This window comes from Arachis duranensis, chromosome 1, assembly GCF_000817695.3.
Source record: "Arachis duranensis cultivar V14167 chromosome 1, aradu.V14167.gnm2.J7QH, whole genome shotgun sequence".
Classification (NCBI taxonomy): domain Eukaryota; kingdom Viridiplantae; phylum Streptophyta; class Magnoliopsida; order Fabales; family Fabaceae; genus Arachis; species Arachis duranensis.
In genome coordinates this window covers 95,107,180-95,134,177 of record NC_029772.3, presented here as the reverse complement: position 1 = coordinate 95,134,177, position 26,998 = coordinate 95,107,180, and the positions used below count along the sequence as shown (strand labels likewise).

Here is a 26,998-nt window from a genome sequence, read left to right as displayed (position 1 = left end):
TTCACGTTTCTCGATGTTGCTATTTTTCTTGGACTGGATGCTACTGGGATTTTTGGCAAGGATGGGCCTAGTTGTTTGGATGATGCAAAAGCCCAACCCAAGTATGGCGTCCAAAAACAAGAAGTGATTGCCTAATTGGAAGATATGAAAGGAAGAAAGAAACAAGAGTGTCCGTGTTTTTCTGAGACAGTACGTAGAGAGTAGAGAGTAAAAGCAGGGAGAGGAGAGAGTAGAATGAATCATTGAAAAAGGAAGCAGAAACGACGAGACTTGAGTGCAGTGTGTGTGTGATGAGCGGCGAGGACACCAGAAAGAGCATCGGAGGAGGAACTCTGATGGCGAGGCCCAATTCCGACGAACATGCTCCAAAGCCATCGTCAGCAACAGCAACGCCCCCTCCCACCAAGAAGATCATCATCAAGAGTGCCGATATGCCCCCCGACTTGCAAAGGGAGGCCGTTGATATCGCCGTCTCCGTTAGTTCTCTCTCTCTCTCTCTCTCTCTCTCTCTCTCTCTCTTGGCTGTTGACTTCTCAAAATGGAATCAAATCATTCAGGCATTTGAGAAGTGCAATGTCGAGAAAGATGTTGCGGAGCACATCAAGAAGGTCTTCGACAAGAGGCATGGTCCCACTTGGCATTGCATCGTTGGTCGCAATTTTGGTACTCTCATCTCTCACCTTTCCCTTCATTGGCTTAGATCTAACGACCTCAATTTACTCTTTGTTTCATTCAAATTATTGATTTCTTCTGCAAATGTGGTTGCTTTAATCAAACAATGCGTTGTTTTGTTGCATTCCTAGAATTACACTTTTGACCTAGTTGGTTCTTTCTTGGAGAAAGAATTCAGCTCAAGGTTGACTATTGAAAAATAAGGTACTTTTCAATTGGATTAGTGTGCTCTGCTGCGGCTTGAATTGGTCTTTTATTTGGGGAAGAACATGAAGAGGTTAATGTGTTATCATTTATCAGATTAAGTCGTTTCTTGGGGTAACCATACTCAATCAGTTTGCTGTCTACCACCACATTCACATTGTGCATTTGCTGCATCCCTGACATCCAAACATTTTTCATTCTCACAGGTATTCAAACCCCATGGTTAATTGGTACATGTAGATATGGTAAATATTTAAGTTTGAGTTAGCCTGTAGCTTCCTTCTGAGATTTAGCTGTTCAGGATTTTAGAGACAGTTGTTCAACATCTGGTTATTTTTAACTGTGTGTTGTAGATTACTGGAGAGTTTTCTTTTCAGCAATGCTAGTTGCTAATTTTTTATGCTCACACCTCTCTTTTTCCATTTCTTTTCATGAAAACGAATACAGGCATAGTATATCGATCAAAATTGTTTTCTCAATATTGCAGACATAATGCATGCTGGTTTGTTGTATCTTTAATTATACATGTAAGGGAGTAAGATTTGGATTATTTAACATGCGAAATATTTCTGAGGTTGTATTTTGTGGAGTTTAAGTATTTAACCAATGTGATGGTCACATTCTTACATGTATTCATGATTCTAAATAGTTTACCCTTCAGAGTAAGGGAATATCGGGCTCCTTATTCATATAAATACCTTAATTTTTTATGATATTACAGACAGACCCTTATTAAAAAATATATATAAAACAGCACAAATGTAGGTGCTGGGACAATTTAATGCTCGATCACCAACTTTGTTTTTCTTCTTTTCATTATTCCAACAAATCATATTTTCTTCCAGTTTTCTACTTGAACGGATGTTCTCTGTTCATGTATATGATATTCTGTCCATGTTCCATATATCATGATTTGATTTGTCAAAATGTGATTTGTTTTATGTTGAAGCTTACATTTGCAGCAACATAAAAACTTCTTTTTCATACATTCCATGTTTCACGATTCTGTTTTGTCAAGTTGTAACTTGTCTATTGCTGGGACTTTACTTATATTTGGAGCAATATGGAAATGTCTTTTTCATATGTTCTTATCTTTGTGGGTAAGAATTAAATAAATTGACCGTATTTCCCAGGTTATTCATTTTCTTATCAGCACCAATTTATGTTAGAATGACATGAGATTTCTGAGTGAGTTTTGCTGATCAATGCTCATGTATTGTATTGTTTACATTGGTAAGGCTAGTCTACAAATCAAGTGTTTTCATAGACTTCCTCTCCTCCCTCTTTTCGCAGGTTCTTATGTGACTCATGAAACAAACCACTTTGTTTATTTCTATTTGGATCAGAAAGCAGTTCTGCTTTTTAAGTCTGGCTAGCAACATGCTGAAGGTGACAAAAATGTTGAAGAGTCTTGTGATTATGCTGTTATATTAACTCTTGTATGTATTGAATCCTTGGTAGGGCAAACTCTTTGATATTCTTGTCCTTGTATATCTAACTTCATGCATCTTGATCTTTCTGCTTTACTTTGTATTTTATTCGATTTGGGAGTCTTGGGAACACATAATGTCTCATTAACATTTCAAATATTTGTGACTTGTCAGACCTTAAAGGCTGTGTATGTAACTTGTGACAACTTCACATGGACAGGGTTAGCCGATTAGGTTCCAAAGAATGGGTTTGCCTTAGTGATGTCAACATTTCACTTGCATTCCTTAGGTGGAAATTTACATTTGACATGGTGAATATTACATTTGAGAATCCTGTCAATGGTGGAATGTTGAGGATCCCATCCCCCTTGTGGTGTTTCGATACTAATTATAGAACCACTATGCCTAATAGCCAGAAAGAAAACAAAAGTACTAGTTACTATAGTAATGTTGTTTGCACATGATGTTTTTCAAAGACTTTTTTCTTTTTTATTTTTCGGTAGTCGGATCTTATTATTATGAAATATATTAATCTGGGTTGAGAAATTATAGCTTTCTCTTTGAAATGGGACGAGTTCGTTTACTACTGAATCAGTCCAGTCAGTAGTAGTAAGTACAGTAAAAACACATGATGTGTGGCGTCATGGATCACTGTAATCTTTTCAGCTTTGTGAAGACGACAATGAGAAGGTAAAGTGAGTGTTTGACATCGTGTGACAACTAATAAAGCAGATCAAAAGAGAAAAATATCTTTTGCTTTGACATTATCATCTTATAATTTTTTCTTGAGAATTGTATTTAAACAAAATTCACACTTGGTACTTTTTAGCTACGAAGATTACTTGCAAATAATTGGTAACCCTTCAACTATAGTTGATTTTGAATTTTTGTATTATAAAAAATACGATTTGACGGGTATAAACGATTTGATAAGACGCTAGTATATACAGAGATGATTAAAGAATTTGTCATCTAAACTAACTTCAGTACTTCACATTGATTATCAAACATTTTTACAATAATATAATAAGCAAATAAAAAAGGTTATTTAAATATTAAAATCAATCGTTAAAATTAGTTACTATATAATATAAAGATCTATATTTTTTAACTTATTTATAATTTATATTTTATATTCTACTATGTATTTTATATTAGTGATTGATTTTAGTATACACTTAGTATGATTGATGTTCATATTCTGACTCATAATTTAGCCAGACCAAAATGAATAAAGTTCAATCGACATTCTAAAGATATCAATATTCAGATCTTTGTTACTACTTATCCGACCTTATAAGAGGTCGGACACAACGATATGGGTTTAGTCTTAGTTATCTAAATAAGTAACTAACTCTTTCGATATCTCCTATTAATTTAAAAGGGATATTTCAACAACTTCTCTAATAAAAGAAACGACTATCCATCATCAAAGCTGGAACTATTCTAAAATGTGGTTTTTGACTCTACATTTATACTTATAAATACCCTGACACCCTTAGATATTCTTCAAACTATAATCTACAAAAAAACATACCTAAAACTCTTGCTAACTTAAGTATTGGAGTCTCTTGCAGGTATTACCTCCGACCTCTTAACAAGAAATTCGAACAGCGATACCAGAAGACATCGGACGTTACTCCAAAAAGAAGTTTAAATCTCACGTTCAAATCCAAATTCATCTGCTTCAGGTAACTCAGAATAGTTGTAAACAAATAAATAAAGTAATTAGTATCTATTATTATTATTATTATGGTCAACTGTCGTTATTAACCCTACCAAATGATACATGTCCAAAACCCAGAGCGTTAGTTGCATGAGATAAGGGGTAAAGAGTAACTGAATGGTCCACATATAGTACTGCAAGCTTTAAAGCTTTTTTGGTGCATCTTGCCTGTTCTTAAAAAGTTAAAACAATATTTTGAATTCTAATCTTGACTCTAGAATCGAATCAGAATAACCAAAGCTTGCAGACTCTAAATTCATATAATTTTGTTGTGGGAATGGGTAGGAGTATAGAGTGGATTTTGTCATCCTGCAAAGATGCATCAAAGTATGCCACTTTCTTTGTCATTAAATTATTAATGAAGTTTGAATTTTGAAATAGTTGGCATTCAAGAAAATAATTATAAATGGAAAAAGTTCACACACTTTTTTTGCTGGTTCATTAATTTTGTGAAACTTTCAAAATAAAGGCAGACAAAAGAGTTGAGGATAGTGGTTGTGGAATTATATTGAATAATACAAATTATTCACATATATAGAATATGTATAATTTATTTCAGAGAGAAAGAGAAAGAAGAAAGAAAAAAGGAAAAATAGAAAAGTAAAATCAAGGGCTTATACAAAGAATAAAGATAAAAGATTGAGTATTTACCCATTTCTGAGGTTATTTATTCTTTTATTTTTTGAGTTGGTCTGAACCCCATTTATTGTGATTACAATGCTTAATTGTCTCTCTGGTTGGTTCCCAGCTGTATATATCTTTCAATAACTGATTGGTCCATTAGCCCATGGTTTGGTTTCAATTTTCATCGTACATGGCTCTGCCAATTTTAATTTTATGCATAGAAGTTTGAATCTTAAAATGGAATATTTGCATGTGCATCATGCATAAAACTCATAAGAGACCTCATAAAACGTCACATTGCATTATTACATATATACTATAAGATCTCTTTGAAGGATCTTTTCCTCTTCCACTACTACTATATAGCCTTAGCCATCTCTTTTTCAAACAGTATGTGTACGTAGCATTATTGCTCAACAAATGTACCACTACATATATATCTTTGTGTCATTGGATTTCTTACTTTCTTTAATTAAGGACATAGCTATGTTAAGAGTTGAGTTTGAATATAGGGGAAGAAAAAAAAAAACAGTTGTAAACTAAAAGAACGGTCCATGCAGTATTAATAATTTAGACAAAATGCCAGCTTTCTGGTACCTGATTAATAATGCATGAAAGAAGACAACAAAACTATATTCTCTCTTTTCTTTTCAGCAGAGCTAATAACAAGAGCTCTGATCTTACCTCTTAGTCTCTTACCTTTCAAGTTTGATGAACAGTAGTCCGGTGCTCTTTGTGCAAGTGACATTTCACCCGAAACCCATGTTCTTCATTATTTGTCGTTTCTTTATTAATTATAATTATTATTATTACTCATTTAATCATTTTTTGAAGTGCTATACATGATGTATATAATTTTGACATCAATTAATCAATTAAAATACTAGTCAACAACAACCAACTATTAATTAGATTGTAACAAGCAAAAAATAAATAAAATCAAATAAAAAATCCAAAAAATCTAAAACCAAATAAAAAATATCTAAAATTATTATAAAAAAGTATTTAAAATTTAACAAAAGAAATCTAAAATCATTGTAAAAGAACATCTAAAATTTAATAAAAGAAAATTCAAAATCTGAGCAATAAAAACTCTTTTAATTATGATATAAAAACACATCACGTTTAGATATTTTTTGTACTTAGATTTCATAGGTTTAAATTTTAGACATTTGGGATATTTTTTTGGGATTGTACAATAAAAAATAAAAACAAACTATTAAAAAAGAAGGCATTATTTCCAATGTCTCTTATACCTAAATTTTGAATATTTAAATTTTAGAGTTTTTGGATTTTTTTAGTAATGTACAATTAAAAATAAATGAAAGTAAATTATTAAAAATGAAGGTATCATTTCGGATATTTTTTATATCTAGGGTTTAAATGTTTAAATTTTAGAGGTTTTAAATAGTTTTTATGGAACGTACGTTAAAAAGTAAATGAAAATAAATAATATATCCAAATTTCGTATGTTTAAATTTTAAAGGTTTCGAATGTTTATTTTTTATGATTTTGGATGCTTTTTATTTTTTGTGTTGTAGTTCAGGTGGTGTTTCTTAATAATGTAAAAATGTGGTGTATTTTTATTTTGTATGGATACTATCAATCTAAGAGTTAAATTTGTAGTTTTTATTTATTTATTTTTAAAATTTACAAATTTAATGATCAAATTTGTATTCTAGCATTGAAAAATTTTTTAGACATGTAAATCGGACCCTCTATTTTGTTTTACATTGTAAAAATTTTTATTTCATCATAGAACAAACTATCTGATTTGTGCACTAGAAAAATCTGAGGGTCTAATTTGTTATTTAAAATATAAAAATTCATATCAAAGAAAAATACACTAATTAATCATGATACTAGAATATACAATTTTTTCATTATTAAAAAAATTAGATGTTTCGTTTTATTAAGTTTTGGATATTCTTTTTAACAATTTTGGATGTTTCACACTATAAGAAAAACACTGAGTACCGTCGAAAACAATCGGACGGTATAAACATCGCCGGTAAATGTTTATCATCGAATTTATTCTGTTCGACGGTAATTACCATTGGATTCTCCGGCAAATTTTTTACACAGTAATATTGGCGTAAAAAAATGTTGTTCCTTGCCATATTAATATCGGATTATTCCAATGGTAATGTTAATATTCTTTTAAAAAATTTGAAATAAATTATCAATTTTAATTTTAAATTTAAAATTTTTCACACAACTAGTGGTCAATTAATAAAGGGATAAGTATTGTTTTGGTTCCTAACGTTGAGGGTCAGAATCGAAACCGTCCCCAACGTAATTTCCGATTTAGAATCATCTTTAACGTTTTTTTCGTATTAAAATTGTCCTTTTTAATAAAATTTTTAATTTTATTCCTAAACTACCCCTACTTTAATAAAACCACCGAACCAAGCCCACCACCATAGCGCCGCCAGCAACTCTAATCGCGACCACCTTTCCCCCTCTCCCCTTTCGTCTTCCTCTTCTCTCATCTCTTCTCTGTCCCCTTGCCCCACTCTCCTCTCCTCTGCCACCGAACAGCCGTTGCGCCCCTCAGTGACGGCGTTGCTGCCCTACCTTTGCCACTGCGCCCTTACCGGCGTCCCAACCCGTCACCACCCCCTGTCCGAACTCTAACCCAACCAACTACCCCCACGACCCTCTACCCTCTTCTCCGCCTCGCGTATCCTCTCAGCGTCGAACCACCATCGCGAACCAACCTCCCCATGGCCGAACCACTACCCTGTAGCCTCCACAATCGACGAGCCATGGCGACCCAACCCAGCGCCACTGCAGTGTCCAGGCCCCTCCCCAGCGTGCGAAGCCCTTTCCCCTTCCCCTTGATCCATCTTTCCTCCCACTGTCTTCGAAGGTTAGAACAGGGCGAAATTCATGTTTCTATTTCACTGCGTACTGACCGTTGCCACATTGCCAGCGCCACCACCCGGCCAGCTGAGTTGCTCTGCCCGTTCCTCACCACCACGTTTCCTTCTCCTTTCCTGCTCCAAATTTCTGCTTCCCATATCTCAATTTTTTTCTCTTCTGTTTATTCTGTTGGTGTTGGTGTTGGTGTTGGTGTTGAGGGAGAGAGAGGAGGGGAAGTGGAAGAAGCCGGAGAAGAAGAGGAAGAAAATGAAGAGGAATGAGAAGTGGTTTTGCTGTTTTTGCTATTGCATCTAAATTTTGCTTCTTCTTTTTCTGCATCTGTTGAATTTGTTTCTTTTTCTACCTCTGTTTCTGATTTTTCTATTTTTTATTTTGCTATTGAATTTGGTGTTGGTGTTGGTGTTGGTGTTGGTGTCTTGGTGGTGGTGGTGGTGGTGATGGTGTTGGTGGTGGTTCTGGTGGTGGTTTTGGTGCTGGTTGTAGTGGTGGTGGTGGTGGTGGAGGAGGAGGAGGTAATTGTGCTGGTAGTGGTGAGGGTATTTTTGTCCAAAAAAAATTAAAAAGATAATTTCAATACGAAAAAAAAACGTTAAGGATGATTCTAAATTGGAAATTACGTTGGGGACGGTTTCGATTTTGACCCTCAACGTTAGGGACCAAAACAATACTTATCCCATTAATAAATAATGAAGAATTTTTATTTAAAATAAGTAATACAATGTCCAAATAAATTAAAAATCAACTATATCAAATAAATACAATGAAACAATAAAACAAAAAACTATCTACAGATCTAGATAGTCGTTGTCGTTAGTCCTGTGGCCTTGAGTTGGCAGCACAGAAGGTGGTGACGATGTCTGTCTGCCACCAGCAAGATTGTTGCCACCTGCAGCAGGACCGCTGCCACCAATAGGGTCGATACCAGTAGCACGCATCTGGGCCTGGTACACCTCCATCTAAGCCTCCAAACGCTGCAACCTCTCCAGTGATTCCCTAAACTCCATCTTGAGCTCATCCGTAGACGTCACACAGGTGAGAATCTCCTGATATGTCTCTCGATAATTGTTAAGCTCCTAAGCCTACTGGTGAAGGCTACGCTAGAGCTCCTACACCTGCAGCCTCAAATCCACGCCTTCCTCGGGTTGGATGGCTTGACTAGCAGCGGAGCCTAAGAACAGCCTCAACGTCGAGGTGTGAAGGCTGTTGGCGAAGAATGACCCCATCCCGTATATGCGGTTCTTATACGGGGCTGAAGCGGTCTCACGCCAATCTGCATTGGGGTCGACGACTAAAGCTGCAGAGCCATCGGCAGCGTCCTCCCCACTTTACTGAAACTGTTGAGTCGCGGCCTCTAGTCTTTGTGTATAAGACTCCTGTGCAATTAACATAAGTTACTGTGATTAGTAAAACAGATATACAGTTAATCTATAATAATTTCATAGTAGAAGATAATCAGATGTATGTTTACTCACATAATGGTCCTGAGAATGCTGATCAGTAAATCTCACTTTATTCTCCTTCAACGTAAGGGTGTACTTGAAATGTGTCGCGGTCCAACGACTTCGACTATACAAATTGCATTCAATTACAAACTTATTAGAATGCCTAGTAATGATATGCAAAACAAATAAAATAACGAAGTTATTAACAAAATTAAAGGAACTACACACCAGCCTAGTCTTGGTCTTCATGAAGGTCACCGAGCCATCGGTGTACTTGGACGACCTGGCCGATACCCTATTAGCTCTGTTGGTGAGACGTCGATGCCTAAACCCCGCATCGGTCTCCCAATGAGCTAACAAGACCTTCTTTACCTCCGGTTGAAGCCATCTCGTCCGTTGGTCCCGCCCATGACGAATATCATCTAGCATCTGCTGGAGCCGGCGATCCATTCTATGGTTGAATATCTTCCGGATGGCCAATTCGTACTCAGCATCCCAAATGAAGTCAGTTGAAACAAAGAAGCTTTAAAATTAGTTAAGCAACATAGATAATATAAACTAGCTAAAAAGATTTGAAACAGAAAAGATGAAAGTAATTATCGCACATTTCTCAAACCAGTGCTTCCTGGTCTCATGGGGATCTTCGTGTAGCTGGGCCAGGGCTGGTCGTACATCAGCTTGATGATCATCTCTTGAGTACACGCGTTTGGGTTCAACAAAAACCTAACAATAACCCACAAACAAGAATTAACCCTAATCATTAAATCTAGAAAACAAGAACCGTAATCATTAAAACTAGAAAACAAATACCAGCAATCTAAATCAACTTAAATCTACTAAACAGGAATCAGTTTTCAGGAATTTTCAACAATAACAGGAATCATAATAAATAAAACTAGAAAACAATGACCAGTAATCCAAATCAACCTAAATCCACTAAACAAGAATCAATTTTAGGAACTTTTAGCAATAACAAGAATCATAATCATTAAAACTAAAAAACAATAACCAGCAATTAACACTTAAATCAACTAAACTAGAAACAATTCAGGCACTTTCAGCGATAACCATAAATAAAAAAATACATGAGCATTCAATGTGTTACTTACCCCCATGCCGCCATCAGGCCAAATGGGCAACCGTGTGATAGGAGGTGGTGGAGGGACATCATTTCCTACCTCACTTCCGCGGCTGGACTCCGGGGCCGCGACATTCGTCATTGGAGTAAACGTCGCCGTGGATGCGCACTGCTAAGCGATAGGAGGCGGCGTCACTGCCATGGATGAAGACACGTAGTTGGAGTTAGGGACCATGATGAATGGCTGGCCGCTAAACCCGCAACGTGTGTCATGATCGGGGTGGTCAGAGTAGAGGGAGAGGATCCAGAAGTCCGGGGGTATCGAAAGAAACCCTCTCTTTACCCCGACCACAAGTACGACCACGACCAGCAGCCTGTTCAGCAGCACCTCTTCCTGTCGTCATGTCTACATATATCAAATTATCAAACACAATGAGACAATTCCAAACACTTCAAGCATTCAAAATCTAATCTATTGAATCAAATATAACTTAATCAACTTATATCCACTAAGATTTGAAAACTAAACTGAATTAACTTCAAAACTTATTCGAAACTAAACTGAATTAATCAACCTATATCCACTTAGATTAGAAAGCTAAACTGAACCATTTTTGAAACTGGTTTAAAATTAAAATTCGAATTCTACTCAAACCTAAACTAAATTGAAATAATTAAACAATTATTAAAATATCTCAACAATAATTTCTCAGCAAAATAGTCATCAACGCAGGAATTAACACGATTAAATAATTCCAAACACTTCAATTATTCAAAACTTAATGTATTAAATCTAACCTAACTTAATCAACCTAAATACACTAAAATTAGAAAACTAAACTGCACCAACTTTAAATTGATTCCAAAATAAAACTAAAGTCCTACTCAAACCTAAACTACATTAAATTAAAATTAAATAAATTGGAAAAGAGTTGTTCATTGAACCTGTAATGAAAAACAATAAAAATAAGGGAAGACATGGATGCTGAAGTGGTGGTCATCAAAGTTGCTGTGGCGACAGATGGTGGTTACGGCAAGTGATGGTGATGGGCGAAGGAGAGAGAAAGAGGCGGGGGAAGAAGAAGAAGAAGAAAGAAGGGGTGGTGACGACGAAGAGGAAGTGTTGACAGCGGTGCTCTTGGTGGCAACGGGAGGGGGCAGGGAACGAAGGTGGTAGCGGTGATGAGAGAGAATGGGTGGAGATGAAGATAGAGAGTGTGAAATTCGAAATGGGGGAGACGACGTTCACGCTTTCATTTATAGCACTGTTACCGTCAGATTAATCCGATGGTAACATTTTTTGTGTGCCAAAAACGTAGCGTTTCACTAAACTTTGTTACCATCAGATCTTCCCGCCGGTAAATTTGATAGTAGTGGGCACGCCAAAAATTTCTTTTTTTCCCTCGAAATATTACCGTTGATGTTACTGTCCAAAATGTTATTCCGATGGTAATATTTTAGGATTACAAATTTGCTACCTAATCCGACGATAAATTCGATGAAAATTTTGCTAGTGTTTGACGCTAAATCCGATGGTACTCATCATTTTTCTTGTAGTTTTTTTTTTAGGTTTTGGATGTTTTTTCTATAATTTTGAATGTTCTCTTTTGAGATTTTAAATATTTTTTTGTTAACGTTTTATAATAAAATTGGCTAATTTTTTAAAATGTTGACTGAAGAAGAGGTTGGCTATCTAGATTTTTTGTTTTTACATATAGTACCTAGTTTCATTCTATAATACTGTGTTTGGTTCTGAGAACAGGATAAGACAAGACACTAAAAACAAGATACAATGGACAGAGATACAAAAATTAGTGTTTTTGTATTTTATTTGGTGATCAACTAAAACAAATTATGAAAGTCTTATTTCTTCCTATTTTTTCATAAAAAAATTTTAAAAAATATAATTATGAAAAATTAACAAGACACTACAAAAAAAAATACTGAGTACCGTCAAATTTACCATTGTCCTGGAGTTGACAGTATAAAAAAAGCCGAAAACTGTTTACCGACGAATTATTTTCGTCTGACGCTAATTATCGGCAGATTTTATGTTAATCCAACGGTAACTTTGGCACCATTTCACATGTTTAGGTGCCAAGTTACCATCGAAAATCCAACAAATCCGTCGGTAGGTATTTTTTTGGCACAGTTAAGCCACAATTAGTAGTCAAATTAAAACTCTTGCTAATAAAATTGTTAGCAGAAATCTAAAATTATCCAAAATGAACAGATTATTTTATTAAAAATAAATGGTATGAATATAATAAAATATCACAGAAGTAGAATACAATGAAATAGACAAAAAAATAAATTCCTAAACCCTACAGATCCCTGTAATCATCGTCGTCGTCGAGGTCCCCCTGCTGAGGCGGCGGAGTAAGTGCTGACATCGGTGCCTCATCAACGGTGTTGCCACTGGAACCATCAGCATCACTGCCTCTAGCATACATCTACTCGTTGTACACCTCCATCTATTCTTGCAAACGTTCTAGCTGCTCCCACTTCTCCGTAAGGTCTGAGCTTATGACGACGGCTCCTCCCTCACGTGCAAGAAAGTCGTTGTACCTCTGTTCAGACTGCTCCGCTTGTTGGTGAAGCTCATGTGTTAGCTTTTGTACCTCTTCCTGAAGTTGAGAACTTCCTGGGGATCAATAGAGACAGAGGAAGCCGCAAACGCAGAGTAATAGAGGCCACTGGCGAAGAACGACCCCAACCCGGAGCGGCGAATCTTCTGGCTTTCAAAAGCAGTCTCGCACCAAACCCTATCAGGATCTACCACTGAGGTCTCGGAGCCAAAAATGTCGTTCCCTCAAGGCGGCTGAGACTACTGGGTTGCGGCCTCCAATCTCTGTGTGTAATCCTCTTGTGTCGCACACGTTGTGATTAGAATAATAGTTAATTGACTTTAAACTAAATAAATTTGAAACTTAGGATTAATTTAAACTATGTAATGGCCGCAGATCGCTCGTCAGAAAATCTCTCCTTGTTGGCCTTCAAAGTATGGGTATACTTAAAGGTGTTTGCCAGCGTCTTTTTTGGTCTTCATAAAGGTCGCCAATCCACCTGTATACTTTGACGACTTGGGTGAAACCTTGTTAGCGATGTTTGTCAGACGGCGACGCTTTAACCCCTCAACATTTCTAAAATGGGCCTCTAGTTCCTTCTTGATGGATGGACGTATCCATCTCGTTAAGTGGTCGCACCCCTGACGAACGTCGCTCATCATCTGCCGAATCCGTTTTGCTATCCAATTGTCAGATCTTCCTGATCATGAGATTATGTTATATATCCCATATGAATTTTAACTGCACAAAGTAATTCAACAACATTATTTAGTCAAGATAAAATATAGTTCAAATACAGTTAATTAATTCAACATAATTGGGTTCTTACCGCCCACTTCTGAAACCACCGCTCTCTGGTCTTAGTCGGGATCGTCGTGTACCTCGGCTACGGGTGGTCATACATTGACTTAATGATTTCGAAGACCATCTACTGTGTGCAAGCATTATTGTTTGGTGCAAAGCTGTCAGAGAAAAAAACCTAACATTAACAAACACATACAAACACATAAACTTAAGATTAACAAAAGTAAGATTAAAAAATTATATGTACTCATGCCTGCATGCCATCGGCCAAATCTGCAGCTGGATGTCGGGCGGTAGTAGAAGGACATCCTACTGGGGGCACTGGAGGAATTACCCACCGCGGTATCTGTCGCTAAATCTACAGGAAGCATAGTAGAGGGAGGCATGTAGTTCAAGTTTGGGATCATGATAAACTGCTGGTCCGCTAGATCCGCCTATAACATCACAGGGGTCGACGGGGTAGTCGGGGTAAAGGACGATGACTGAAGAGTCCCCGGGAATTTGGTGGAAGCCATCCCTCTACCACGACTACGAGACCCACTCGATTTATCTCTACTACTTGTCATCATGTCTGCAAAGAGAATATACTATTAACACTAATCAACATATATACTACAAAAATCATTCAACATTTGGATTATTTCAAAAAAAAAATTTGACATAATCTCCCCTAAAATTTGACATACATCCACCTATATGGTTCCCACAAATCCAACCAAATTCAATCCACAACATCATCAGTCAGAACACAATTAAATTCACAATATTTCTAGCAGATTATAATAAGTTGTTTTCACAAGTAGGTAAATTCACAAGTTTTAGAGTTAACTGTTGCTACTATTAAATATTGCATAATATAGGTAAGTATATTATATAAACTTAAGACTTGTAACATTTTCTTGATACATTTCCTACTTCAAATATCAAGCATCTTGCACTTCTTCCTAAATCCTAAATCAACATACAACTAATTCATAATTTCTAAATTAACTTCATCCTAAATCCTAAATTAGCATATGATAACCAAATCCAAAATCCTAAATTAACACATAACTAATTCCTAAATTCTAAATTAACTTAACATTAAACCCTAAATTAGCGTATAATAATCAAGTCTTAAATCCTAAATTAACATATAACTAATTCCTAAATTTTGAATTAACTTCATCCTAAATTAGCATATCATAACCAAATCCTAAATTCTAAATTAACTTAACGCTAAATCTTAAATTAGCATATAATAATCAAACCTTAAATTCTAAATTATCATATAACTAAATGCTAAATTAACATATAACTAAATCTTAAATAATTAACTTAAACAAGGAAAAAGAAGGACCATAGAACCTAAGAAAAGAACAAAGGAAGAAGAACAGAGAGAAAGTGGGAGTCGCGTCGCTGCTGAATGGCGACGGCGTTGGTGTTGGATGATGGCGACGGTGTTAGATGGCGATGGTAGCAAACAAACAGAGAGAGAGAGAGAGCTGCAACTAATGGAGGGAAAAGGAGGAACGGACTGACGGAAGAGCAAGCGGCGGCGGGACTGAGGACGGACTGCAGGGAGAGGTGGCGGTTAGAGAGAGAAAGGGAAAAGAGAGGTTAGAGAGAGGTGAAATTTCGAAATGAAAGAGGAGAGGGTTCACGCTTTGAATTTTAGGGTTCGTTACTGTCGAATTTGTTGGTGGATAAATTTGACGATAACTCGTTATGAGTCCCAAAAAAATATCGTTTTACTATAATGAATTTATTGATAGATTATTTTAACAGTATTCAGTATTATTCTTGTAGTGAAAATAATAAAAAAAATAAAAATAAATTATGCCTTTTGTTAATAATATTTTTATATTAAGATAAATATAAAATACACTAATTTAATATTTTTAAATATAATATTTTTATTATATTTTATCTTACAAATATAATTTTATATATTTATATTTTTGCTTCAGTGTATCATATCCGTAAACAAAACACAGCCTAAATATCTTATATGGATGGCTCATCATCAAACGGTGAATGAGCTCCACCATTTAAATCAAATTCTAAAATTTCTAATGTGCTATCGTTTAGACATAGATAAGCAAGATACTTATTATACATGAAGCCACGTTAGACATTTAATAATTTTATAGATAATCAATTAATCATACAAGTAGCCACGTTAGACATTTAATATATACTTAATTTTATTGATAATAATATCGTGCAGTGTTAATCCCCTACTATTTATTATAGGGTGGATATCTAGCTAAGTTTATTTCAATAGTTATCCACAATCACCCGTTTAAGATAAAAAGCCCTTTTCCTTTTCCCCTTCCACGCATTTCCATTGACCAACCCCCGGATGGATAAGAATCTCCACTTATAAAGGTGTACTAATTATTTTTACCAATAATTAGACATCTTTAGTTTCTGATAGATAGTCACATAAAAAATAATTAAAATAGATATTTACATGAAGATTATTTTAATTATATTTTTTTAAAATAATTATAATTACTAATAAAAACATGAATCAACTGAAAATACAAACAAATATATATATAATTTTATTTGTAATTTTAGTTTATATGTATTTTTATTAGTAATTATAATTATTTTTTAAAAATAAAGTAACTATTTTTAGAAAATGTGATTAAAGTAATCTTCATGCAAATATCTATTTTAACTATTTTTATGTGATTTTTAATATTTTAATTATTATTTTTACATTAAAATATGTTAAATACGAGTAAATACTAAAATTAAAGTGAGAAAAATGAGAGAGAAAATAAAAACAACAAAGAATGGTAGCGATGTTTGATTCCATTACTATGTTATGTGATTGATGTCTGTTCTCAAGGTGGGCACCCCAACATGTGGTCCTCATCAAGATTCATTAAGAAAAATATGTTTTGATGAGTTATCAATTTAATTTTTTTTACTATTAATAAGTTATAATCAAACGGTAATAGATTATAATTTAAATGGTAAAATTTTTTCATATTCACTTAAAAGGTTATGAGTTTGAGTCTCTTTATTTTTGATAAAAAAATTAATTAAATAACAATACAATATATATGTGCTTACCGCTTAATGCTTTCATATTTTGATGCAACATTTGTACGCAATTCGTGCCCTTCGATGCAAGGTCATTTTTTGTCATCTATTATATATTACTTTTTTGTCAACATATTTATCAGAGTCCAATATTTAACCTCTATTAGAATAAAATTAGAGTAAAATTTTAAATTGATTTTTTATTTTTATACGTAATTCTATTTTAGTTTTTAAAATTTAAAATATTTTATTTAAATTTAAAATAATTTAATTTAATTTTAATATAATTTTACTGTAAAGTCAAAATCAAATAATTAATAAAATATTTTACATAATAGTTGTACAAAAATAAAATTGATAATTAAAAAACAAGTACAAATTTTAAAGATATAAAATTAACCATAAATGCATCGATATATTATTTATCAATTAAGGCACTTTTTTATATTAGCATCATATAAAGCATTGTCTTTAGTAAAGCCCTATATTAAACTATTATAGATTAGTTTAGATTTAGTTTAGCTTTTTAATTTAATTAGTTACACTGACTAAAAAACTATGTATATACACCTATTCAGTTATTTAATTAGTTCATCATATATAGTGTGTAATTTGATTCGTTTCAATATTTTTAATTAAATAATTAATTAACATTGAAAGAATTTTATTCTATATAATAATAAGTGAATCTAGTTTGAGCCAGAGCTGTTAATGTCTGATCAAGTTTAGATATTATATAATTAGTTTAAGTTCAAGAAGCTAAGGTTATTGCATGGAGATCAAACTCTCTCGTGCAAATTGCATGACCAGATTAGATATAAATTTTTATAATTAATTTATCCATCAGCTTTATAACATGAACTCAATGAACATGAGGATGTCCATATATGATTGATCAAGCCATATAAACAATATAGATGCCCTGCTCATCCTAACTTGGAGATAATATTCAATTAATTCTCAAATTGAACTTAAAATTTTAATTAGTTGGAGACTTGGAGTTGAATCAAAATGTTCTATATACACACATGTACCTTAGCAAGGGTTATAATTATATACTTATAATGGAAATTAAAAGTACCTTAGGAAGCTAATGGACAGACCGACCATGGCATTGCCAACTTGCTATTTGGGGTTAAGCATTGAAATTTGAAGCCAACAAATGAAATACACATATGCACAAATGTAATTTCAAATTTTAATTTCCACTTGGTCTTATTTTATAACTAGTGTGTATAAGAATATAATTATATGTGGAAATAGATCTTAATTTTTTTAATAATTAAAAGAGTAAAGTATACTCTCTAACTCTTCAATAATTTCTTTTTATAACTTTTTTTGTTTTATTTATAAAATTAATAGTAAAAAATTATATTTTACTCTCTCAATTATTTAAAAAACTGAGATGATCTATTTTCTCCTATCCAATTAGCATACTAGATTAGATGGTCATCAAATACTGAAATAATATGCATAAACTTCACATAGACAGTATGCTATATGCTATGGCCACTGCGAAATGATGTGAATGAAGTATATTGATGAATGTGGTTATGCATTGTCATTTTGGTTAAAAACAAACACCGCCATTTACTTGCCACAATCCCCAAGGCCATGCCACAGCTTCCAATCAACCACCATATACTATATTCTAAGTACCAATGTACCACCGTCCAATACCCACATACCTCTTAAGTAGTAACATTGGTGGTATGCAATAAATTATTAATTACTGTAACTATAACTAAACCACATTAAACAAATTAAATAAGCAAGCATAAGATACCATAAATAATTAACCTTAATTCCATCTATCACAAAACACCTCATGTTTGATATCTGGCTCTGGGGAAGAAATTAAAGGGAAGCACTATTAGATGAGGCACAATAGAGAATGTGATATCTCGGTCTCACCTTTCACAGATGTAATAATAATAAGTTGGAGCCCAAAAAAGAAAAAGAAAAAGAAAAAAGAGTTGAAAGGACATTTTGGCCTCATACTAGGAAGCAAAAGGACAAGGGCCATGAAGTCATTAACCAAGGCAGAGCAAGGGCAAAACTGGCACAAAATAGAAAAAAGAAAAAATGACCCATTGTTGTTGCTTGTTTTCTCTCTAGTCTCTAGTATTATTATTACTATTATTCCTTTGTTTTTTTCACCACGATCGTCATCTCAGTATGCAAAAGCGCCACCAGCACCATGCCGAGGAGGTCTGTTTGTGGTGGTTGCTCTGCGGTGATGATTATGAGGAGAGGTTGAAGAAGAAGAAGAAGAGGAACATTTGGATTTGGTAACAGCCTCTTCCTCGTCGATGAAAATCTGCTTGCACCTGCAATCCACGCTACAGAAAGCCCTGTCACCTCTGCATAAATATATTATTCATTCGTTAATAAACATTAAACAATATAATAAGCTTCAACCTTGTTTAATAATTAAAGATCTGAATATTTTCGTGAGAACAAGGAAGATAAAATCATACAAAGCACTATTTACAAGATCTAGGTTTGTACGGAATAGAAAGCAGAAACAGAAGAAAATAAAGATGAGAACGAAGTAACTAACTAACTCACTTGTACATGTAGATGTCATTGCCAGGCAAGAGCCTCTTCCTGCACAGAAAGCATTGTTCTAGAAAAGTAGTGGCTGTGGGTCCCTGAAACGCAAAAGAGTTCTGAGAAGAAGAAGACGGAGAAAGGGAGGAAGAAGAAGGAGTGTCGTTGTTTGTGGTGGTGGTGGTGAGCATCATGGTGGTTTTATTAATGACTTGAGGAATCTGCTTCTTGGTGGTGCTACTACTACCAACACTTTTCTGCGCTTCCAACACTACACTCAGACCCACCATTTTTCATTCTATGGTGGTGGTGGTGGTGAGTGGAAGATCCTATAGTAGGAGACCAAATTAGTTGAATAAATAGCAGAGAGGAATTGAGAAGAGGAAGAAGAAGGAGGAAGAAGGGAATAGTACCATGAGAGGAGTGAGAGTGGGTCCCCTACAGCTATGGAGCAGTAACAAAGATTTTACTGTTTTTCCCATCCAACTGCCACGTACCCCCTACATTTTAGCTTCCCTTTCATTATCCATTTTTTACTTTTTCAATTTTCAGCCAAAAAATGAGTAAGCTTTTGTCCTTTTGTGTTTTATCCCTCCCAATTGAATTACTCTCTCGACTAATTAGTTCCAACTTAATTAAAGTGTAATAAATATGGTAGGGGTCTTCAACCCTCCTTTGACTCCAATATTCCATTTTTTTTTTACGCTTAATATTTATCATTTTAACTAAATTGATATATGCATAAATTTGTGTTTGTCTTGTTGTGTAAATGTGTCAGCTGGTGGTAGCAACATTTTTGGCGGGGCTTGAGTGGTTCGTGTCCAGCCATCATGGATGCAATATACGAATGTTTATACGATGGTTGAGAGTTGAGAAGGGGGTGTGAATGGCATTTAACTTTTGTGAGAGCTTTTAGGTGAAGCACTGCATGGGTTGTATGACTGTGAACGTTTCAAGGGACACACTTTAGGGTTTGTCTTTTTCCCCCACAATCACACTTTTCTACATACTCCCAAATCAGACCTAATCCTTTTCGTACTACCATATCGGACATGGTAAAACTATGACTACCCCATATATTATTACTTTCATACATACAATGCATCAATCTTTTCCTCCTTTAATTTCATGTCCACATATATTGTAAAATTTACTGATTGATAGTACGGAAGCAAAGTAAGGCTATGCGTGCATGAAAAGGCTTGGAAATAATGGATTGATTTAAATTTGTATTTTATTATTTATATTACTAGTCTAGCAAAATTTACCATTAATAAGAAAAGAAAGGGTTAGGTTTTTGTAATTTTATTTGTATATATATTGAGGTCAAATGCTGTCATTAATTAAGGCATACCAACAAATCAAATTGATAGACGAACTCCTCAGATATTTTCACTCATCCCACCAACCATGGGTGATATGCCTATACTATTTTATTACTATCATCATCTTCACTTCATATTTGAAAATTGTGTGGGTTTTTTTGTTAAAAAATAAAATAAAATGTGTGCTTGTGTAGTAGTATAAATATAATAATGACAAAAATAATTTTTATCTAAACATAATATAATTGTACAGGTATTATACTATTATTTAACTAATTTTAAATATATATTTTATATTTTAATATATATCTTATATTAATGACGGACTTGATAATTAATTTTTAATATATGTAACATCCTATTACCCTAAACCTTATTTTTAGACATAAAGTGAGGAATAATAAAATGTCACGACAGTTCTAAAGCTCATATCATACTATATATATAGAAAGAAGTAGTAATACTAGGAGCCCAATAAAAGAATAAAAGCTCAAAGTCGCATAAAGCGAAATTATAAAGTGCGAAGCGTTCACACACGATAATTAAATGTCTAGACAAGATAAGAACGGTACATATAAATATACAACCTTGCAATAAAACTCCAAGATACAAGGTAGTAGCTAATAGATAAACAAAGTAAATATATATAATATACAAAAGGAACTAGTCACACCCGTGGAGTTTAGGCCGACTAGACAAGAAATACAACAAAGTTTTATAAAAGGCTTACTTCCTATCTCTCAAAGTTTAAAAAAGCAAAAGTCACTAAGACATAAAGAGTTAAACAAAAGATGAGAGAATAACTACCACAAAAGTAAAGTATAATAAAACAAAAGAGAAACCATCCTTCGTTCTGCACCATGTCCGCAAACTCACCGAGTTGGGTTGCGACCTACATCTGAAAAACAACAACAACATATGGTATGAGAACCGGAGGTTTTTAATATGGTAACAGTGCTCAATAGATAAGATATAAGGTTTCGGGACGCTAAAGACAATTCTAGAACTTCACTTCGATACAGATATTCAAACTTAAAATAAATAAATAACTTAAACCATAATCAGGGTAATATAACTTAAGGAATTTCTAACTAAAACTATTCACCACTGTCGCACAACCTCTACAAACCTATCCTCCATGCGATCCTGTCGCCACCGCCTACCTAACCTCCTCAGCACCAGACAATCACAGATAATGCAAGCAAGTAAAACACAAGTAATATACATGTACAACAAGTAAAACAACTAGCAAGTAGGCATTTGATTCATTTAGGCATACTGAAGATAAGCAAAGCAAACAAATACATAGAAGATGTATAAGATGAATGCCTGCCTATTGGCTCGTGATATCACTTGTCAGTCCATAAATGCTAATTCGACACATCTTTTTGGATGTAACTTTTCTGCCACGCTAGGAATATAGTGCCCTCCTACACATTATTGCGCACCCAGGGATACAGTGCCATGCACACTGTAGATCCGTGGATATAGTGTCCGACACACTTGCATACTTAACCCAAAGATATAGTGCCTAACACACTCTTGCAGCAGAAAAGGTTCACTACAAGAAAATGGAACATTTGTAACAAAAATTTTGTAACAAATTTAAAATTGTTACGAATAATAATTTTTTTTGTAACAAAAATCAGTGATTGTTACATAATAATAATATTTTGTAACAATAATACAATTTGTTACAAAACGTTTTGATATTTTGTAATGATTTAATTTTTTGTTATAAATTATATTGGCTTTTGTAACGAATCGGTATTTTGTTGCAAAATTTTATAATACTTTGTATCAAAAAATGAAATTGTTGCAAAAATTTAAAATATTTTGTAACAAAATATTCATTTGTTTCAAAAACTCCAATTATTTTATAACAAAAGATTAATTTGTCACAAAATTTAATATTGTTTGTAACAAGTTATTTGTTTGTTACAAAATATAAGAATTTTTATAACTAAAAAAATATTTTAAAATGTTAAAATCTTTAAAATAATTTTATTTTGTTTCAAAAATTTATTTTTTTAAAATATTATTTGTATTAATTAATTATGTTTTATAAAAAATTAAAGATTAAATAATTAATTTTTAAAAATGGTATATATTATTTTATATTTTTATAAAATTAATATATAATTTTTACTAATAATTAAGTCTTAAATGTTGACTAAAAATTAAATTTTAAATCAAAATAAATTAATTGTTAAAGATAAATAAAAATAATTAAAATTTAAAAATGAAAACAAATGTAAAAAGTATAAATCTTAATTCTAACCCTCACTTCACTCTTCATTCTACTGTTCGTTGTCCTCGTCCATTCTCGCTGCCTCCATGGCTCCACCTCTCACACTCAAGATCATCGTCTCATTACAGAAGATAGAAATAGAATGCTTCGTTGGGACACCCTCTTCTCTTATTTAAAATAAATTATAACAAATATTATTTTTTGTTTATTATCGCTCTAATTTAATATATTTTTACACTTAAACAAATTTTTGAAAAACTCTCTTAAGGACAAAATATAGAGCTTTAACTTTTTGTCTTTCTCTACTAGTCCTAAATCCACCATAATCGAACACTTATCATTAAATATGTAAGATTTCCAATTATTAGAGAATAAATAATAAATTATTTTTAATTTATTATATTATTCATGATTTTATTTTTAAATAATTATTCACGAAAAAATAATTAAATCAAAGTGATGAGATTTTAAATTTAAAATTATAGATTTTATATAATTTTTATAAATATTTGGATATTTTTTATTTAGAATTTAAATTTTAATAATTTAATTTTATAATATTTTTTTAAAAAATAATTTTATAAAATTAATTTAAAATTAAAATTTTAATAATATCTTTTTAAAAAAATAATTTTATTGAATTAAAATTAATTTCAATTATATACCATCTCTATTTTTATTAGAAAGGATCAAATTATCCTTATACCTAGTCACCAAAAAAATTACCCTTATACCTACTTTTACCTAAAACCCCAACCCTAATTTCTAACATCACTCCCATCTTACACTCTCCTCACACACACAACGCCGCTTACATCCCTCACAGCACTCACTCCACTCAAGTGACACACACAGGCAGAAGCGGAGAAAGAAAAGAAAGAAGGAAAGAAAGAAAGGGAGGGCGGAAAGGAAGAGAGAACCGAGGGAGAAGTGGGTCACGCGAGGAGAGGAGAGGGAGTGTGATGTGGTGCTCATGCCGCCGCCGTCGTGTCGCGCCAGGAGCTCAGAACCGAGGAGGAGAGAGAGGAGACGTTGGAGGAGAGGAAGACCGTCGCGTCGCCGTTCCTTCGTAGCCGCCGCAGCTGGTTCGCCGTGAAAGAAGCCCGTTGCTGTTTCGACACCGTCATTGGAGCTGCCGTTGCGTCACTGTTGCTGGTGGAGGAGGATGAAGTCTCGTGTACATTTCTAGCTGCCGGGAAAGTCGACGTCGCTGCCGGAACCACCACCGGTGCTGCCGCTGCTTGGTCCAGTAATTACTCCTTGAGTACGGTAAGCGTTTTCGCATGAAAGCCTCTGGTAATTTCAAGTTATCACTCTTGTATCCATATGTTTTTTTTTCAACTGGTTGATGAATTATGTTTTTCTTGGAGTTAATTAGGGTTTGATAAAATAACCAAAATTCACTTTCCACTTTTTTCCTCTTTAAAAAAATAGAAAGAAAAATTGTGCATATATCTATACAATTGAATTTGGACAATTACCTTGGGTTAGTAAATTTATTTGTTAGTAAGTAATTGATCCAACTCTCGTATGTTATTGGTGAAAAACACTATATGCGAAATTTTATATAATGCACTGTCAGGTTGTGGCTAAGACAAATTTGGTCTTTTGTTGTCAGCATTCTTCCAAGATTATACTATCATATTGTGGCTAAGATAAATTTGGTCTTTTATGACTGTTGAATATGGCTCTATATGGTTTATTTAGTTTTATCACTTAATTTTGAATGTCTTAAATATAATTTTTTTGGTCTAGTGTAACGAGTCTATTTAGTTTTTTAAGTATGGTTATATTCATGGAACTTTTATAAACTCAAAATGACTTGTATTACTAGGTTTTGAATTGATGCTAGAAATGTAAGAACTTCAAGAAACTAATTATTATGTTGCTGAATATATACATAATAATGTTCTTTTTCAATTCTGTATACGTTTTATTTTTCTTTCTTGCGAGTTCTGTGGTGCCTCTCCGGCTCTTTTAATTAAAAAGGGATAATGACAATCATTTTTTTATTTGTTTTATGTTTTATTCAAATCTTTTTCTCTTTTTTATTGCAATAGTGTATCAAGAAGTTTTAATTGGAGCATGCACAAACGTGAATATCTAATATTTTAATTCTGTCTTAGTTTTTGTTGTTATTCAAGAGTTGGGTAATCTCTATTACTAGTGGAAGGCCATACTTACTAGTCCAAGGCCATACTTACTAGTCCATCATGGGTACCCGTTCTCCAGTTTGTTGTAATGTATCTTTCCTTCCTTTCCCATTTTAATTTCAAGTTTCTCTTGCCATTGGTTATTGCTGTAATTTATCTCTCCAGATCATTGAAGTATATCAGCAACTATGTGATGCATCAAACACTGTCCATTTACTATTAATCTATTACCTTATGAAGTCTTCTTTGGCTCCTAGGTAAACTCATTTTGTGCTAGTTAAGCTCCATATGGCTTTCGATCCGTAGCTTATCCTGTGTTGGTGTGTAAGATTGCACATTATTATATGCTGTAAGATATTGGTTGCTCAATTTATTATCTTTTTCTTTTCATGGATATTTATTATATTTTTTAAGTTAGCTTGAAGTTTCAATGAGAAAGATCATGTTAATTAATAAATGACTGCTTGTGTAAAACTAGATTATATTTTAAAATTTAAATTCCTTTCGATGCTGACTTACCAGACTGAATAGCACTATAATGTTGATGAAAAATTAATTGAAACAATTGTCAAACACAGGAGAAAACAGTGAAGCAATAAGTTCTTTTAGTTGATCAATTTGCATGATATTAGTTATATATAAGGATAATGGTATTTGATAATATCATGCCTTCCTTTTCTTTCCTTTCCTTGTAAATTATTTATCTTGTTTTCTTGAAGTTGAAACTTCTCTTTTTGTTTATGTGTTTTTGTCTTTTTAATATCTGCGGCTACTGTGTGATACAGCAAAATCATGGATGTCTTCATAAAAGCTGCTGAATATATGAAAATTCCAGTTCGAGGGACTGATGACGAACCTCTTCAAAAGCTCTTTATGTTAGTGAGGAGTAAGTTGAACCTTGACCTCAAGAACATTAAGGTACCTTATACTAATAATGCATTGTGTTCAGATTCTCAAGGCCCATTATGTTCAGAGTTTCTCTTTTTCTTTTGTCCTAATTCTTAAGATAGAAGATCTTAAACTTCAAATTTATTATTAAGTTACTGGATAAGTAATCAGTATATATTATATATTGTTATAATTGTGAGATGATCGATTTTGTTGTCATCACAAGTCAAATCTGTCTTATGAAACTTTATAGTATAATTATGTTTCTTTAGTGGAAAAAAATTATAATTAGTGTTATATCTTGTTTCTAACTTTTTTATTTTGGTTTTTCGTATTTACAGGAGTGCTGAAATGGTGACTATATGCTACCTTGAGGGCTCAAAAATGTTTTAATGCATAGAGACACTAATCTATGTTAGAACTTTTATGTTTTGGTTGAACTTTCATGTTAGAACTTTTATGTTTTGGTTGAACTAATTAATGTACTCACTAGCTAATGTTATTTTGTTTCAAGACAATTTTAGCTAAAAGGATCTTGTTTGACTTTTATTAAAATCGTTAATATATTAGTTAATTTAAAAAATAATTTAGTAAATTATGCATGTAATTTGTAATAAAAAAAAGTTGTTACAAAATAATTAATTTGCTTTCGTAACTAAAGAAAAAAAATGTTACAAAATCATGTTATATTTTGTAACAAAATTTTTTGATAGGAAAAAAATTGACTGTCACGGAAAATACCTTCAAGATCAAAATTTGTTACCCTTTTTATAACGGCTTCTGGTTTTTTGTATCAGAAAAAATTGTTACAAAATATGGTATTGAATTGTAACAGTTCCATTTTTCGTTACAAAAACTTTTTGTAACGGGACTTACTGCAATGGACCCTTTTTTTGTTACAAAAAACTTTTGTTTCAAAATTTCGACGTTTTGTAACAATATTTTTTGTTAAAAATGCGCCTTTTTCTTGTAGTGGTTATCAATCATAATTCAACCCTAGGGATTTGTAGTGCCTTGCACACTATCATTCCAAGGATATAGTGCCTGTCACACTTTCATTCCATATCCAACAAATTCACCATCTCCTCATCTCTATCCATTCTCAACTCTCAAGTTTCAGCATCCCAGGAATATAATACCCTGCACATTATCGTTCTAAAGATAGAGTGTCTGACACACTTCTTTCAATAGCCAACAGGCTCATCATTCCTTTCCAAGATCCAACCTCATTATAAACATCATTACTTCTTAGTTTCTCAAATCCATCACAAGCATTGTCGTTTTATCAAATTTTCCTCAATTTAATACTTTACAACTCAACATTCATCAACCTTACCCACAATCTTTCAAAACCTA

General features: G+C 33.3%; 2 protein-coding genes and 1 long non-coding RNA gene across 5 annotated transcripts; 2 read left to right on the top strand and 1 right to left on the bottom strand.

The window, feature by feature from the left end:
• Window positions 1–167: 167 nt before the first annotated feature.
• On the top strand, window positions 168–2,666 carry LOC107463996 (uncharacterized). The gene is made up of 3 exons (XM_016082901.3): window positions 168–476; window positions 558–663; window positions 2,170–2,666. The coding sequence occupies exons 1-3, from the start codon at window positions 291–293 to the stop codon at window positions 2,250–2,252; spliced, it is 375 nt and encodes a 124-aa protein (XP_015938387.1). The 5' UTR covers window positions 168–290; the 3' UTR covers window positions 2,253–2,666.
• Window positions 2,667–18,292: 15,626 nt separating this feature from the next.
• Window positions 18,293–19,473, bottom strand: LOC107463987 (FCS-Like Zinc finger 15). Its single transcript, XM_016082890.3, has 2 exons — window positions 19,044–19,473; window positions 18,293–18,835 (listed from the first exon to the last, which is right to left on the bottom strand). The coding sequence occupies exons 1-2, from the start codon at window positions 19,313–19,315 to the stop codon at window positions 18,646–18,648; spliced, it is 462 nt and encodes a 153-aa protein (XP_015938376.1). The 5' UTR covers window positions 19,316–19,473; the 3' UTR covers window positions 18,293–18,645.
• A 3,891-nt stretch (window positions 19,474–23,364) lies between these two features.
• LOC127741224 (uncharacterized) lies at window positions 23,365–26,167 on the top strand. 3 transcript variants are annotated; one of them, XR_008002207.1, is made up of 3 exons: window positions 23,365–23,870; window positions 24,728–25,672; window positions 25,984–26,167. It is a non-coding gene; the product is annotated as an uncharacterized LOC127741224 (long non-coding RNA). The 3 variants fall into 3 exon arrangements; XR_008002206.1 differs by having other exon boundaries at window positions 23,365–25,011; window positions 25,540–25,672; XR_008002205.1 differs by having other exon boundaries at window positions 23,365–25,103; window positions 25,540–25,672.
• The last annotated feature ends 831 nt before the right edge of the window (window positions 26,168–26,998 follow it).

Bases quoted from the DNA above. Each gene is read 5' to 3' on its own strand.
- LOC107463996 (XM_016082901.3), top strand. From the start codon at position 291: ATGAGCGGCGAGGACACCAGAAAGAGCATCGGAGGAGGAACTCTGATG. The intron at 477-557 runs GTTAGTTCTCTC...CAAATCATTCAG, and splicing joins CCGTTGATATCGCCGTCTCC to GCATTTGAGAAGTGCAATGT. The intron at 664-2,169 runs GTACTCTCATCT...CTCTTTTCGCAG, and splicing joins CATCGTTGGTCGCAATTTTG to GTTCTTATGTGACTCATGAA.
- LOC107463987 (XM_016082890.3), bottom strand. From the start codon at position 19,315: ATGGTGGGTCTGAGTGTAGTGTTGGAAGCGCAGAAAAGTGTTGGTAGT. The intron at 18,836-19,043 runs GTGAGTTAGTTA...ATATTTATGCAG, and splicing joins AATGACATCTACATGTACAA to AGGTGACAGGGCTTTCTGTA.